Source organism: Rhea americana, unplaced genomic scaffold, assembly GCF_003343005.1.
Source record: "Rhea americana isolate MKP2758 unplaced genomic scaffold, rheAme1 scaffold_5, whole genome shotgun sequence".
In the NCBI taxonomy this organism is placed as follows: Eukaryota; Metazoa; Chordata; class Aves; order Rheiformes; family Rheidae; genus Rhea; species Rhea americana.
The window spans coordinates 675,335-691,273 of record NW_028186645.1 but is presented as its reverse complement, the minus strand read 5'-3'; the positions used below and the strand labels follow the sequence as shown (position 1 = coordinate 691,273).

General features: G+C 44.2%; 1 protein-coding gene across 1 annotated transcript in view; it reads left to right on the top strand.

Moving 5' to 3' along the window:
• Positions 1 to 826: 826 nt before the first annotated feature.
• The window catches only part of TNFAIP2 (TNF alpha induced protein 2), a 20,576-nt gene continuing 5,463 nt past the window's right edge, over positions 827 to 15,939 (top strand). The window contains exons 1-7 of the mRNA XM_085317396.1: positions 827 to 958; positions 6,823 to 7,168; positions 9,702 to 10,329; positions 12,396 to 12,510; positions 13,957 to 14,079; positions 15,207 to 15,307; positions 15,400 to 15,498. Coding sequence (XP_085173522.1) covers positions 6,835 to 7,168; positions 9,702 to 10,329; positions 12,396 to 12,510; positions 13,957 to 14,079; positions 15,207 to 15,307; positions 15,400 to 15,498 — 1,400 coding nt within the window. The 5' untranslated portion in view covers positions 827 to 958; positions 6,823 to 6,834. The remainder of the gene's footprint in view (positions 959 to 6,822; positions 7,169 to 9,701; positions 10,330 to 12,395; positions 12,511 to 13,956; positions 14,080 to 15,206; positions 15,308 to 15,399; positions 15,499 to 15,939) is intronic.

The window sequence follows — 15,939 nt, the reverse complement described above, 5'->3', positions numbered from 1 at the left end:
TACCTCACTCAAGGTGCTTGATGATATTGCTGTCCCCTTGGAGTGCTAAAGACTGGTGAATCTTGGTCTGGGATGGGTGCTTTGCCTTGTGAGTTATGCAGGATCCCATGCACAGTGARGTCCTGTTGGTAGCCGTGGCCCAGGCACCCCAGCACCAGCGGTCTGTGCTCCCCGACATGTGCCTCATCCTTACCAGCCCAYGGCAATGCTCTGCTCCATGAGCAGAGTTTTCGCATCTCCCCTGCCTCCTTTGTCCCTGACGCTGGTTTCAGAGGCTGTGCTGAGAGATGGACACGTCACGTGTAAGAACCCCAGAGGTCCCACCGAAGACTTCCTCCCTTCGACCCGCTTGGCAGGAATGCCSAGGCAGGAGCATGCGCTGCTCTGCTGGAGGCTCTTACCGAGGACATGGACTGTGGCGATCTCGGAGAATCCAGGGCTGTGGTTCGTCCGCCTGGCTATGATGTCACTGCRAATGCGATGCCGTCAGAAGCCACCCAGCCAATTCGAACTCCGTGTTGGACATTCCAAGCTGGCACTATCCATGGAACGACTGAGTGGACAGCGAGGCCAGGTGCCCCCGTGTCCCATTGGATGGTCCTTTGGGCTGTGACTCCCCAGCTCAGCTCCTCCACTGGGGTCAGTTTAAGGCAGATGGCATTAGCACCCRGGCACACCAGTGCCCTGCCCAGGGGGACTTATTCCATGTCCAAGGGGATTTCTCACCTCCCGTTGGCCTGAGCCCGTTTTTGGAGTGGATGGGCAGGCGGAGTTTCCAAGCCACAGGGTTCCCTGCACGGTCAGGTCTCCGCCTCTGCACCCTCCCCTTATATCATCCCTGCCCTGAGGCATCCAGAGCAGCAGCAGTGAGCAGCCAGCAGCAGCAGAGCACAGCTAGCAGCCAGCACTTCAGCCTGACTCTGAGCTTTGGGATCATACCCGGGATCCACAGCAGAGAGTAAGTCCTTTGTGCCTCCTGTCTATGCTGTGAAGCTCGGCGCTTTGCCCCCCCCGCTGCGGGACTGGTACCTTTCCTTCTTCTCCCACCCCTCTGCCCCTCTTTGCTTCTYGCTCCCATCTCACTTGTTGCAAGGCTGGCTAGGCTGATGGTTCTCTGTTACATATGAGACAGAGCAACAATAAGGAGAAAGTGCTAAAGGACRTATTCTCCTGCAAAGAGACAGATTTTAGCCACATCTTGTAAGAACCAAAATAGAGAGTAAATCAAATTGCTGTTCCAGTAACAACCGGAAGGACGATAGCTCCAACTACGTCCTAGAGCTGGAGACCACAAGAATGTGTATCTGGCAATTGCATTCTGACAGCTGTGTCCAATTTCTGTCACGCACTCTCCAAATTTCAGGGCATGAACACAAAGTGCAAGCAGTGAAGACGCTCTCCCCCAGTCTTCAGCACAGAAGCATCCTAACCCATAGATCTTGGCACCACGATCTAGATTAAGTTTAGTRCTTCTTGTCCCTCTTCTCTCCTAGATTTGTCTCCCTTAAGAAGGGAATGACTTTCTCCTAAATCACAGGATAAATATTGGATTATGATACACTTGGCCTAACTGCATTAGCAAAGCACTCTTTCAAAGCCTTCTGGCTATGTCTCAGACAACTCCTGTGTCCTGCATACTGCTAGAGTGGCCGGGTTGAGTTGTCGCACTTCTGCATTGCTGTGCTCAAGGTTTGGTGGATACAACTGAAAGGCAAGAAAGTCTCACTCTACACCTAGAAGCTGCCTCTTCCCAGAATACATAAGAGCCTGTCTGCAATCCCCTTTTACCCTTAGGCAGCTGTCTCACATCCACTGCATCCCTTCCTGGGGTATTCGATGAAGGTGGATTTCAAGCTCGGAGTTTGCATCCTCGGCATATTTAAAGTAGGACTTCTTGAGGCTGCTGCAAAGTAAGGATGAGACCTGTGATTAGAACTGATGGCTGATCAAGAATTCTTATTCCCTCACAATCACTCCCAAGATCTCAGCAGAAAGCATGAAGCAGGCATTTTCCAGAATATTYACCAGCCTGCCCTCTGCCAAGGGACTTTCAGGCTGATATAGTTGATCAAACAGAAATAGAACTCTCTGGGAAAATTAGGTTTGGGTTTGCTAATGCACCAGTAACTCTTTCTGTGAAATGAAGCCTTGTAAAAGCCTGAGTRCAGGATGTGGCTTTGGGAGTAATAACATTAAAACCGAGTCCTAGACAGCAGCAGYTTGTTTTCCTTTCGGTGGTGGTAGTTGTTTGAAAAGACAATATGTAATTTCAAAGCAAGAGTAATATGTACTATATTTTCCCTTCATGGTTGATATAATGGTTTTGCAATAATAATATACATACATAATTTTCTCTTCTCTCTTGCTACTTGAAAAATTCTCACTGCTTACAGGAGACACTGCCTTATAGGACTATTTTCAATTGTGCTTAAGTAATTCAGGGAAATCAAGCCCTCATTTAAAAGTGACTAAGGCATCTGGGAATCCTCAGCCCTTTCAATAAGTATTTTATACACTGCCAGCTGAGGGTGGGCTAGTACCACAGGTAGGTGCCCCCATCTTAGGGTAAACCTGCCGGCCAGTAATAGTGGTGAAGAGGCAGGACAGAGCTTTGCTTGTTCATAGATCAAAGGCACATATTTATGTGAATATTTAGGTGACTGTGTGACTGTACCTATGTTGTTCTTGAGACAGATTGTACATGGTTTAAAGTCACTTTGGATCTCTTACAACCAACCTGTGTTTCACGATGTAGACAAACCAGAGGGTCACGGTTGTTTAGGTTCCTCTGAAATCAGGGAGGTTCAGTACTCAGGGCAGAAAGKGATTCAGGCCCCCATCTTGCAGTGAACCACAGAGAAGCAGACAGGCCTAATAGCAAGAGCCAACAAGGTCACCGTGAAACCCATGATGACCTTCCCAAAAAATTCATGTGGAAAACTCTTTCAGGGAGCTGAGCTTGACTAATTACGGACATGAAATGGGCTGTGCACAAAAGACATGCACTGGAAGAGCTGTAGTGTGCTTTGCCAAAACCATCGGGGCCCCATTCAACTCCCCAAACTGAGGCATCTTGCACTGTGTGAGATGTCCCAGCATGCTCCACTCTGCCACTACCATTCTCCTTAAGTCCCCCAGGTCCCCTGTCCCTGTCATAGGAATCTCTGTTTAACACCCCAACCCGTTAACAAAAACGGGTAGGAAAAAACAGCCACTTTGGCAGGTCTTCCCAACTTGGGATGGTTGGGGCAGTTTGACAGGCCGAGATTGGCACCTCAGTAGACTCTTTATTTAGATTTACTAGCAGATTATTTAGGTTGTCACGACTGAATAGTCCCAAGTAAACTAAAATCTTAGCAGCCATGTAGCTGTATGTTCTGCTTTATTGGTTTAAATGTAGTGTGAGCTCGTGCAGTTCTCTCGGGTGGACAGGGGCTGCATCACTTTCACGATGATCAGAGGGTAGAAGAAAAAGCTAATAGAAATGCAAGGAACAAATCGCTAAAGCTTCAGGTTTCTGAAAGAATGAAGGAGAGTGGGGATTTCTTTTAAAACAAAAGAGACATAAATCTTCATGATCTAGAATGTCAGTGGGCTGGAAAGGAATAAAAATCCCAACAAATTTCTGATAATACTGGCAGCAGCTTAGGAAAAAAATGGACAAGAAAAAGATCAGCAAAGATTGCAGAATAAGTAATTATAAATTTCTTCCTTAAGTGCTCCTCTGACATGCCATGAGCCACCACTAATGAATGAGCTCATTTTTAAGCATGCGACTTCTGTGAAGATTGTTTACAGCAAACGATTAAAAGAGAAAGCCTCCCTGCTCAGAGCCCAGGTTCTGTCTTTCCATCTCATGGCTCTGATCCACCTCACGCCCGCTCATCGTGCTTGCCCTTGCTGCCCACCCCAGGAGAGCACCAGCACAGAGATATGCAAAATGATGCCCCCCTTCCAGAGATCTGGCCCACAGAACAAGGCAGCCCGAGCACCCGCTGATTCCTTTCCTGACCATTCACTCAATAGCACGGTCGTCCTCATTGCATGGGCTTTGACATAGACTAGAATAGCAGGTGATGCTAAATGTGCTCTGCTGATGATCAGGTTACAACCCATATGATGAATGTGCTGTGTCAAAAATAATTGGATCTGTCCTGCCACAAACTATGAATAGCGTGACTTTTTATTATTATTAAATAACATTAATAATGATGATGATGACAATGAATGGCTGGAATCTGTCTATTCATGATCTTAAATCATTTAACTACCCAAGAGCAGGATACAAGCTTTATTTCTGGGAAATGGTTCAGCATTTCCCAAAGTATTAACTGCTAAAACAATTAGGAGCCTTCTGCAGCTTTAACAAGCTTTTATTCTTGAGCAGAACATAAACATATAAGAGCATCCCTCAGCAATCTGACCCAGATGTGGCCTCTGGGTATACCCAGCTGCCGCAGAGGTTGGGAGCAGATGCTCTGGGAGAAAAGCAAGAAGCAGGCTTGTGCGGAAGGACTCTCCTGCAGGGGCCCTCCTGCTATAAGCAGTGCCACCTCCTCCTCGCTGAGCCTTTCTTGCAGAAAGTGCTTGGCTGGACAATGACAAAGGAAAGAAAATGAGTGGGGTGTTTTCATACAGCTTGCTCTAAGGAACTGCGGCTGCATTTCAAGACAGGTTTATTGGTACTTCCAGCTGCAGATACAAACGTGCACAAAGCAGCAGTGGCAAACTGATGAATGTTGGGCTAGTGCTTGAGCTGGTCAAAAGTGAGTATTGCTGTTGGATCTACAGCCCTATGACAAACAAGGAAGAAAGGAATTTGGAGGAATGAATCTAGATGCAGGATAGTATTGGGAAATGCAGGCCAGGAGGACAGCCTTATGAAAATAAGATAAGTACTGAACATTTCTATAGAATCCCTGATGCATTGTTATTTTTTTCTTCCTCCTTTCCTTCTCCATGATAATTCTGATAAAGTGAAGAAATATATCTGTTGTTTCAGCCATGTCTCATACTGCCTCCAGGGGAATCCTCATGCTCAGATTCCCTTTTCTGTTCCTGAGGGACTGGTGCCACTGTTCTGGGAAAAAACAGCTCCATTGACCAATTACTCAATCTCTCAAACAAATGAGCCACTGTTGTGTCATTCAGTGATAGCTGCACCTTAGATTTAACTTTACACTGTGCCCAAGGTCACAGAACATGTCTTTAGCTTGTTTCCTGGAGAAGGCATGCTTTTTAATGATGCCAGGCTCTCTTCCATCTGATCGGATACCATCCGATATGACTAACTTCATACTTCAGTGGTCCAAACTAAAACAAAGAGCCAGAGTCTTGCAACTGTTTTTCCAGAAATAAGGATCACAGTTTATGTCAACATAATGCTTATTAACAGCATAAACTTAGAAGGGTATTTGAAGATCATCACACTGTGGCCTCATAACTGAAGCTGAATTCTTCCTTTATTTACACACTAATTCCAATGTTCTTATTCAGTGAGAGTAACCCAAAACTTGCCTAAGAGTTCTTCATACAGAATTGCACTGGTCTCCCAGAAAGTCACTTTAAAAACATTGTTGGAACAAGGGATTAACTTATTTTATTTACCATGAATGATGATAATAATAATGGTTGTTATAATTTAACTATAATGTAATTGCAGAGCTATAAGAATACATTATATGCTGTATATTAATACATAAATAATTTATAAATATAAATGTAAAAGGAGATATGATTACAATAACAAATGTATTTATTGCTAACTATTTGTAGTGTAGGAGGATGTTGGGGCAGACAGGAGTCTCACTGGTGGAGGAACACTCTGGCAGAATAGTCTCTTCCCAAACAGGACTAAACCAGCCCAATCCTGCTGCCCTGTCCACATTTCCTTCTCAGTTCTGGACATGCAGCAGCCCCCTCACTAGCACTCCCAATTTTATTAGAATTTGCTTTCTGTGCAGGCCAGGGCTTGCAGCAAAGCCCAGAATTTCAACACAGCAGATGAGGCAATTGCTTACAGATAGTTGAGGGTGCTCAAGTTACGCTGAAGTTGCCTTCCTTGCTTCGGGAGGCTCTGCCTCCGACACTCCAGTCCTTCCCATTATGTCACATCCCTGATGGCTCTGAACTCCCAGCTGCCTCCTCARGGATTCCTCCTCAGTAAGGCTGAGCATTTTGTTACTGGCTTAAATGGGAACAGAGAGAAACCAGCAAGGCTTTTGCTCAGCAGGACTAATTGCTCAGTGAAGCATGTGGCATACTTGGCTTAGCAGGCTACTCTCCGTTTCATGCTGTAATTGCAAACTCAGTGTGCAAGGTTGCTTCCACAAACAGATTTACAACCAGATGAGCAAAGATCGGGGAAAAATGGCTCTGAGAAAGGTTAAAATTGATCCTGAGCCCATATAAACACATAGTATTTGCTCTGAATGGGCATAGGCTGCCTATTTGTGTGCAGTGCCCATGATCACTACTTCCTTGCTTCCTCAGCAGTCTCTGGAAGAGCTCTGCTCTCCTGCATCCAGATAGACTAGTTTTCAACCACGCTATTCTGAATCACCTTAAAATCACACATCTAYGTTTTTTTACGTCCTTTATTAGACTAGAGAGTTGCTTCCATCCTCTCGATCATCTGAAGATACTTTGCTTGGGAGCTCTCCTGCAAAACGGTATGCCAGATGTGCTCTAGAGCTCCCCACACACTGAGAAACAGTTATAGAAACTTTCTTTTTCTAAATGGCTATATGCCTTAACACATTGTGCCGTTGTAGATCTTATGCAAACAGTTATGATCTGACCAATTCTTTCTGAAATTTACAGGTTAAAAGAAAAATGATGAAAATGTTACCCTTTCTCCAAAGTGGTCCTATTGGAATACGCAAAGAATCAAAGGATTGCATTGAGGAAAACAGTCAGCTTGGAAACCCTTCCACATCAGTAGCTGGGCAAGTTCCAGTTTGTCCTGAGCTTTCTGAAAACTGGTCCAAGAATCATGTAAAAACATGTGAAAAGCAAGATGTGGCCTGCAGACACTCACGTACATCTTCCATCACGAGCAATGGGAGCTGTGTCTCTGCTGCGGAGAGTCCTGAAAAGGGGAAGAAAGGACTGATAAAAATCCTTAAGAGTGCACTTAAGAAGAAGAAAGATTCCAAATTGCTCGGTGGTAAGTGTTGAGCCATCCTCTCTAGCATCTCATAGACTGTRGTTATCCTTAGAGTGGCTGCATACAGTAGAGAAGAGTTGTCTCCGTGAGAAAAACAGAGGCAAAGCCAGATTATAGTGACTTCCCCAGGGAGCCCAGGGAAACATGGACTGAGAGATGGTGATCTCAGATCCCAGTGCTTTGGTCACTAGGCCGTTCTTTCTCCCTTTCCCCAAGGAATTGCAGCTTTGCATGCCTTCTGTGCAAAGTGAACCTTACTAGCTTCTCTAGTTCCAGGGGATGGAGAGAGGTAGAAAAACATCTGGCAATAGAAACCCAGTGCTGCAGAGAACTCTGTGGCCTGTCCAAGCCTCACCTGTACCAAATTGCCAGTTCATAGACACAGCAAGCTGCACTTTAGAATAAGTCCATTTTTTGTTTGYACCTCCTTTACTAGGAGGCTGTTCCAAAGACTCACTGTTTTAGTGCAAATTATTTCCTTTCTAAAGMAGCCTATTCCTGGCTAATTTAGATCTCTTTCCATTTGTGCCAACTACTATCCTTAACTGGTGGTTTTCCCTACATGTATTCCAAGGGATGTATTTATCCTCCTCAACCTTTATTTTTGTCAGCTAAATGAGCCAAACCTCCTAAGGGCAGGCTCTTCATGCCTTTGCTCTGACCGCTATGTTGTGTTGTTTYCAATGTCTCTTTTTTTGAAATGAATCACACAGAATTTCGAAAGTATTTCAGATGAGATCTCACCCATGCTTGGTGCAGTAATGTTACCATTTTCCTGTCTTTGCTGGATATTGGTCTCTGGATATGTCTTAGAATCATATCTGGCATATTCATAATCAACTCAAGATAGTGATTTACTAGTACTTCAGGCAACTTTCTTCCTCCTTCGTTTCCAACTTATATGTATCCAGCTTGCAGCATAAAATCTTATCTATTCCTGAGTAGCTTTTGTTCTATTAAATTCGTATACTGTACTATATTGTGCTATTAAATTTCAGTCCATTTACTCTTCAAGTTATCTGTTGTTCCTGTAAAGTATAACAAGCCCTCGATTTCAATAAAGTCTCTGAATTCTGTGTAATCAGCACATGTCAACCGGGCACACCCAGCTTTTGTGCTGTAGTCACTAAGGCGAATATTAAGTAAGATTAGTTCTGTGATTAACATAACCTTTCTCCACCCACGGGTTTTAATACAAACCCTCATCCTTACAAACCTAACAAAACTGATTTTTGATACCTCCTCCAGTTTAACTGATAATTTCCCAGATCACACCATAGGAAGTGACGGACTGTAGGTCAGATAGGATAGCTCAGTCATATCTATCTTGCCCGTTAAATGAGTCATCCAAAAATTTCACAGGTTATATCATGCCAATCTACTTCAGGAAAATCCATGTGGTATTTCCTCTAGAACTTGTTATTTAGTTACATTATTCTTTCCATCTACATTTTTTTCTAAAACCTTGATTATTATTTGAGGTCATATTAATGGGATGGAATTGGGTGAATCACTCCTAATCTCTCTCTTTTTTAAGTTTAGATATCACAATTGCTAAATGCTTGTGTCTTCATYGCTGTGATAGATCTGGACTTGAAGAGAATGTACAATTTCTTTCASTATTTTGGAATAACTGTATATTACTCAGACTTACTCTCCAGCACTCTGAGAATTTTGCTCAGATCAGGTTGTTTTGATATGTTTATTTCTTTTTTACCACCCATTAGACTGYTGTGTGTTCCTCATTACTGGGTTTCCTAACAACACTGAGGCAATATATTCATTTAAATTTAGAGGCTGAGTTTKGAATAATCTTTCATTTTGACCCTGAGGAATTTGACTTTTCTTTAAATATGAGGGATCCACATGCCAGTTATGTTAGCTATTTTGCTGTTTTCCTTGCTTCAGTCCCTGAACCACACTACACCCTTGGTCCATGYGTCAAATTCCTGTGGTCATGAGCAGAGCAGGGAAGGCAATGAGCAAATGAGCTGTCCTCGCAGGCTTCCTTTGACCATGATACCGTGGCTGTCGTGCTGGGGGACATTTCCTTGTGACTCTTCCTCTCCATCAGTTCTGCTCCAAGGAGCAACTATATGCTCTCAAAACTATGGGATTTTCCATTCCACTCCTCCCCTCACTCATTCTCATAAAACTGATGGTATATCCTCAGGCCTGCTAAAAACTSAAGAGACTTTTGGACCCTTGTTTAGCAACCCAACCGCTGCAAGGAGATAAAAAGAGTGAACAGAACTAAATCCCAGAAAAAATCATGGGTAGCACCTGAATATCTGTTGTATGTAACACATTGGCGGTAGATATTCAAATTGCTATTTTACCAGTTAGGGGTATGCATGGAATAATCAAATCTTTAAATACACGGAAAGATTTTCTGTATAGTGAAGGAGTCTAAGAGCTAGCATGATAGAAGCATAAACATAAAGAAAATAGTAATCCAGAGCCATTATTTTGTGTAAAACAGAAACTTAAAGCTTCACTATTGGGTAAAGAAAAGTTGTTCTTTTTTCCCCAGTCAGACAAATCATGGATCTCATTGAAGAGAACAAGTTTTCTGATGCTTCTCAACACTTGATTGTCCTGGAGAAGAGCCTTTCTATCAAAGGTGAAGAGGAACTGAAAATCAGCCAGCAAGATATTGAGTCCCTCTATGAAATTCTGAAGAATAAAGTCTTTGACATCTTAAAAGATTCTGTACTTTTAGCAGCAGCAAAACCGGATTTATTGCAGCAAGCAGTAGATGCACTAAAAGAACAAGAGAAAGAAGATCAGAGTTATTTGTCAGAGAATCCACCTGACCAAAACATGCAATCTAGACCTAGAAAATGGAAAGAGCTTTGGATGGCTACAGTAAAGGAATCTGTAGAGACTCAGATGAAAGAYACACGTCGTACTCCAACAACTGAGAACCTTTCTACAGCTGGCCAAAATCTCCTGCACATGGGGAGGACAATGAAAGAAGATTTGACAGTAGTAGTGAAGCACATTAAACAGCTTTATCCTCCTGAGTTTTGTGTGTGCAGCACATATGCAGAACTCTACCACAATTATTTTGCCTCCCAGCTGAAGAAAACTGCTGAATCTCAGCTGGAAGACAAGGATATTTACCTTCTTCTCTCATGGGTGCACAACATTTATCCAAAGTAAGTGACACTTTTACGTCTGTGTTTATCTCTGGTGATCAACAGCTTCATTGGCTGGGAAAAAAAACGCGCATTTGCTTGCTTTATGAATTGGTATCACTTCAGTGTGCCTAGGTTGTGCAGATTTACAACAGCTAGCCAGAATGGTTGGAAGGCATTTGCTTCAGACTGGTATGCTTTAAACCAAGATCTCCCCACATCAAGCAGACTTCTGAGCAGTAGTCATACATGCAGGTGCTTAGGGCTTCACATGTGGAAGGGGTAACTTGGGCAGGTCCAACCTGTTGCAGAACTGAACTCATTCTTAGAAGATTTGGAAATTTAAGCTTTCTGGCCTGCTGGAGCTGAGAAAAGCCATTAAATAACAATCTAAGATGCAGTTATCCTGGCACCAAAGGATGTTACTTAGGCATTACCCACAGTCTGTACTTTCTGTGGGAAAAGAAGACCAAATGGTGAAGCCCTGTAACAGGACATCACTAGCCAAGGGCTGCTCTTCAGATGCATAACCACTGTATGCTGTAAAACTGAAAAGATTTGTCCTTGTTGCTTAGTATACTGGATGTAGAATCAAGGTGTCTCATTTCTGAGACAAAAAACTGTAAATATATGCGCAGTGTTTCTTTCACTGTTCTAAAGCCACTAAACCTTTGCCTCCACTTCCTTCTCCTCTCGTTCCGCTCTCAGAATATGATGAGTCAGTGTCGATCTTGGATTTTTTCCAGAGCCAATGCTGTGCTCTAGTTCATGAGGTCAAAGAGCTAATTGCAAATTTGGGCAATATTTTAATAGCAGACTCAKCACTCTGTAGTCAGTGAAGCCAGATGCCATGCTTTCATATTCTGAGAAAATTGGGTGTGTCTGCAAGGTTCAAAATGAAAAAAAAAAAATACTGACACACTGACAAAACAAAAACTGACACACATATAATTACCTGGAGGAATCATGATGCACTCTAAAGAGCAACACCAGCAGTCCCCATGGCCAATAAATCCCTTAGCCAAAGAATCCGCTTGCACAAGTTGGAGAATGACTTTCCTTTGGGAACAGCCCGGAATATTTAGCTCCTAAATGCATAATGGTGCTATTCCAAGGAGGAAAAACCTTTACTCTTTTACATAGCTATGTGCATCACAGAGTTTCTTCCCATCACACCAGGATAAGGAAAGATTTGACTTAAACTAGAGCATRTTTGGAAAACGGTAGCTGTGTGGAGTGGAGCTCAGCACCAGCAGTATCCTGGTCCTCGGGACTGAATTGGCCAAGGCAGCGGCTATTTCTCAGGGTGTTCCTAGAAGCAGTGTCTAGATGTCTACTCAATGAGCACCTCTCTTAATGATTTGAGCAAAGGGAGAAGAGGTAAGGAGGAAGGAAGGGCTCAGCTGCAGAAAGACCTGGCCTGAGATTGCAGTGTTGTSTTAAAAACAGCCAGTGTGTGGGAAGCACAGTAATATATTAATGTACATCTGGGTCATCTGTAAACACACAGGAATCAGGCAATGCCCAAAGTTATTCTTTGCAGCTCAGTAGGGAGAAGCTATTTCCAAAGCAGCCCTCCCATGAGCTTTGGCCTGAACTMCTCTACAGTTGGCAGAGCCCTTCCTGGGCTGCTCTGCSCCACAACTTCCCCCCAAAACACCTCAGCAGCACTCGGGTCAGCCAGCATGGCGTGGGGAAATAACAGCAGGGTGTAAAACCACCCGCTCCTTCCTCACAGACGAGCCACAAAAAGCACGTTTCCTCAGAGAGCAAACTGTTGATGGGGAAAGGCAGCTTCCTCGAGCTAGTTCCTCCCGTTGCTCTGAAGCCCCCGTCCCCGCTGCAGTGACRTGGCAGACACCCCGAGAGCTGCGGCAGCGTGTGACTCTTCTCTGGGCTTGCTGGGGCTCCCACCCTCACTCATCAGCAGAGTTTCCTCTCTTCCAAGTCCTGCCTAGACTAAGGACAGTGTACATCTCCATCTGGCTTTCACTGATATACTCAAAAAGTGTTGCTCATTTGCATCAACAGCTGTCTTGAATTATGCTGCCCTTGGAAAATGTGACTGTTTGGCTTTTTCATTCCAGTGACATAAGAAAAGATCACGTTTTAGCAGAGGAGTTGGAAAAAATTAAGCTTGGAAGCCTTTTGCCATCAACTCTGATCAAAGAGCTTGAAAAGAAATACCTTGACAGTGAAGAGGTAAGAATCTGTTCAGGCCTCCTTTACCCTTATCGCCGTTGTATGACTGCTCAGCTCTCAGAGAAGTGCTAACTTGTCCTGAGAGCATGCTTCTCTGCTCTCTAATCCACTCACGCTTCAGGAAAGAAGAAAAAGCAAGAATGATTTTTTTTTCTTTTTGGAAGACAAAGCAGCCTTCTGCTAGATTAGACTTGCAGAACAAACTCTCTGCTGCCCTCTGGGTAACCCAGCCTCACGCCCTTGACGTCATCAGAAAACGATTACTCTGTTCTTGTAAACCCTGTGTTAGGAAGGTGAGAAAAATCAAGCTACAAATCTTTACGGGTAACTTTCCAGCTGACTGTTTTGTCCCCAGAGGAAGCTAAAACTTGTTCTTACAGATGATGGCTTCAGAATTACTTCTAGTCTTTGCAGCCATGCCAGAAACAAATCATACCCAGACCTTGGGTGAGTGTCCAAGTATGTGTGCAGGTCCGATCTTGAAACATCCATCCCATTGATGAAAAGTCACCTGGTTTGCAGAGAATAACAGTTTCTATAATTTTTGGATCACTCTTCCCTTAATGAACACAAGAAGTGACCTTACAATACTCCCAAAGTTTAATGCTTTAGATGCCTCAAAACTTTAGGCTAGAATTCTGGAAAGTTAGAAGAGAAGTTCCAAGTTTAAATCTAGTCTGTGATGGTTTGCAGATGAGAAAGGTAGGTGTGAGGGCTGCAATGTGCACAAATACAGCAGAGACACATGCTAGCTACTGCATAAATCATTTTGAAAGTCTTACTGCACAATGGGCAAGAAACCTGGATCAAAGCAAATACATACATACATACATATATATATATATATATATGTATATAAAAAGACAAAATATCAGAAGTAGTCATGAGAAAGGATTGCAAAATTGGGCCCAGTGAGTAGTACAGAGCTCTACACACAAACAAGTCCCTGCTCTGGGAATTCAGGTTCTGACATATGGGGCTGCTTAAGACCTTCTTATTAGTTGCTGTCTTCCTCCTGCCACTAGAGATCATCAATTACGTACTAACATGGCAGTCAGGGACTTAGATCCTGATAACCCTGCCTGGGGCAGCCTGCAGACTCCAGTAAGTGCAAACAAAGTAAATAAGGTCCTTAGCAATCTTAAGTGAAACTGTCACAACACCAAAGTTGAAGTTCTTCCTCCACCCACGCAGGAAGCAAGCTGCCAGGCAGGAGTGCCGAGCTTGCACATTTAGAGGAGAGTTAGGTTTTGAGCATTTAGATTCAATACCTCCGACGGAGGTGTTTCATAACAAAGAGTCTTGATTTCTCAGCTGAGAAAGAAGGAAAAAGTCTAGTGAGCCAGATAAATGATAGGCGGGTAAGAAAAACAATCTGCACAAGTAGACAGCGGGAACTGTTATATCCAGTTTGTGGTAAATGTTGTTGTTCTTTCTTCCCTAAAGGCTACTGTCAAAAATTGTCTGAGTAGATGTTTAGAAACGGAAATCCTAGGATGGAAAAAAGATCAAGAACCTGAGAAACTAGATGGACATTTTCACAGTGAATTAGCAATACTTGCCATCCAGGTAACACAAACTTTTATTATGAACAAAGAATTGCATCCTATATKTATTTAGCATTTGAGAGCAACGACCCCTGCTAGGGTTTCAGGAAACCCTAAGTATCTCATTAAAGCGCAGGCAAGGAAATACCATGGGAAATCTTACACAATCTCCTCATCATGATGTGGCAGTGTTTTGTAATCACCAGTGGATTCAGCCATTCAAACAGCATGTGTAGGACAGGGACGGARGGGAACAGAGGTCCTGAAAGGCTGAGTGGCTTATTTCAGGCAAGAGARTAAGTTGGTGGTATAGGATCACACCCATGTCTCCACAGTCTCAGTCTGGCACATGGCACGAGGCAACCTGTCCTCGGGAGCAGCCTGCTGCCTCTTGGCAGTTCAGGGCCACCTCTGCGGTCCAGCCCCAAGAAAAGYTCCCCTAAACTGAGTGGGCAGAAAGAGTGGGAATCCTACCTTCACTTCTACTTATGCAGCCTCGTCTAACCGAGCGAGTGAGCAGTAACTCATTGCAAGCTGGGCTTGCTTCCTGGGAGGATTTYGCAGGCAGATCCGTCCTGTCCCCTCACTCCCCCTGCACAGCGACTCCACAAGGAGTTCTCTCCCTCCTCTCACTGCAGACAATTAGTACAGTTTCTGTTTCAGAAATAAAACCTTTGTATGTTAAGCTGGTTGAATTTGGTCTTTTTTTTTCTTTTTTAAAGCAATCATATGACATTCAGAAAAACAAAACCCAAGTGTCACTTTCCCTACTTTCCCAACGATTTGCTCTTCTGGAGGTTTTCCCTAAGGCCTCTTTCTTTTTGATCTCTGTTCCCAGTTTGAAAATGGAGTTAAAAATTATCCCAAATGCCATGAATCACTGGGGCTGCATGGCACAGTGCTTGGTTCAAGCCCTGGAGCACCCGCAGGAGAGCTGGGGCAGGAGGAGGTTGTGGCTCTTTGCCACCCACCTACCCAGGCCCCACTCAGCTTCTTGCCTGCTTTGGCGCCCACAGTCTTGTCTATGCAACCCACTGCACCCGTCCTCTCCCTGCCTATAATACAAAGCCAAACAAAAGACTTTTTAACCAGTAAACCTGCCTTTTTGGAGTGTGATGCATTTGAAATCGTTCTTTTTTTGTTTGCTAGAATATCTACGGAGGCCAGAAGCGAGCTGATGCCCTCAGTGCTGAGTTGGGCAAAGAGATATCACCTTGCCTGTCGAGGGAGTTAGCTGCCTTTCTGAAAAGGTGCAGTAAGGCGGCTCGCGACARGAAAGCATCCCTGGGGTGCAGGCGCAGAGTTATTCATCCCTGTCTCCTCTTCCAATCCCCCCCTCTAGCTACAAGGATGCTTTTGAGGACTTTAAAGAGAAGAACAAGAAGCAGAGGTTCTACAAGCCTATACTGATTGCAAATATTAACAACTGCCAAAATTTTAGGTAAGAGTTCAAAAGGAAAACTCCTTCCTGTGCCAGATAGTAGATCATAAGCAGGTGTTGCAGAGGCTTGCTCTGCTGGCAGAGGAAGGCTTGGAGTCGGGTCCCTCCTTACCCTAAATTGCCCCATCCAGCTGCCCATGTCTGCAGCATGAGAGATGCCCTYGCCGGCTCAGCAACTATCGTGCTCGCCCATGCAGCCCCCACGGCCTTTGTGGGGTGATGGCACTCGCTGGGCCCCATGGCCACATGAGTCACAGCGGGGAGACTCTTATACAGCACTTCATGTTCTCTCAGAGAGCCTCGGGGTCACTTACCTCGCTTCCAGGGCCGGGGTCATGCTGACTTTAAAGTCATGTCATTCTAAGTCAGCGGAGGAGACTAGTTTCTCAGAATTTCTCAGTTTCTCTTGTTCTCTTGTTTTCTCTCTCTCTCTCTCTCTCT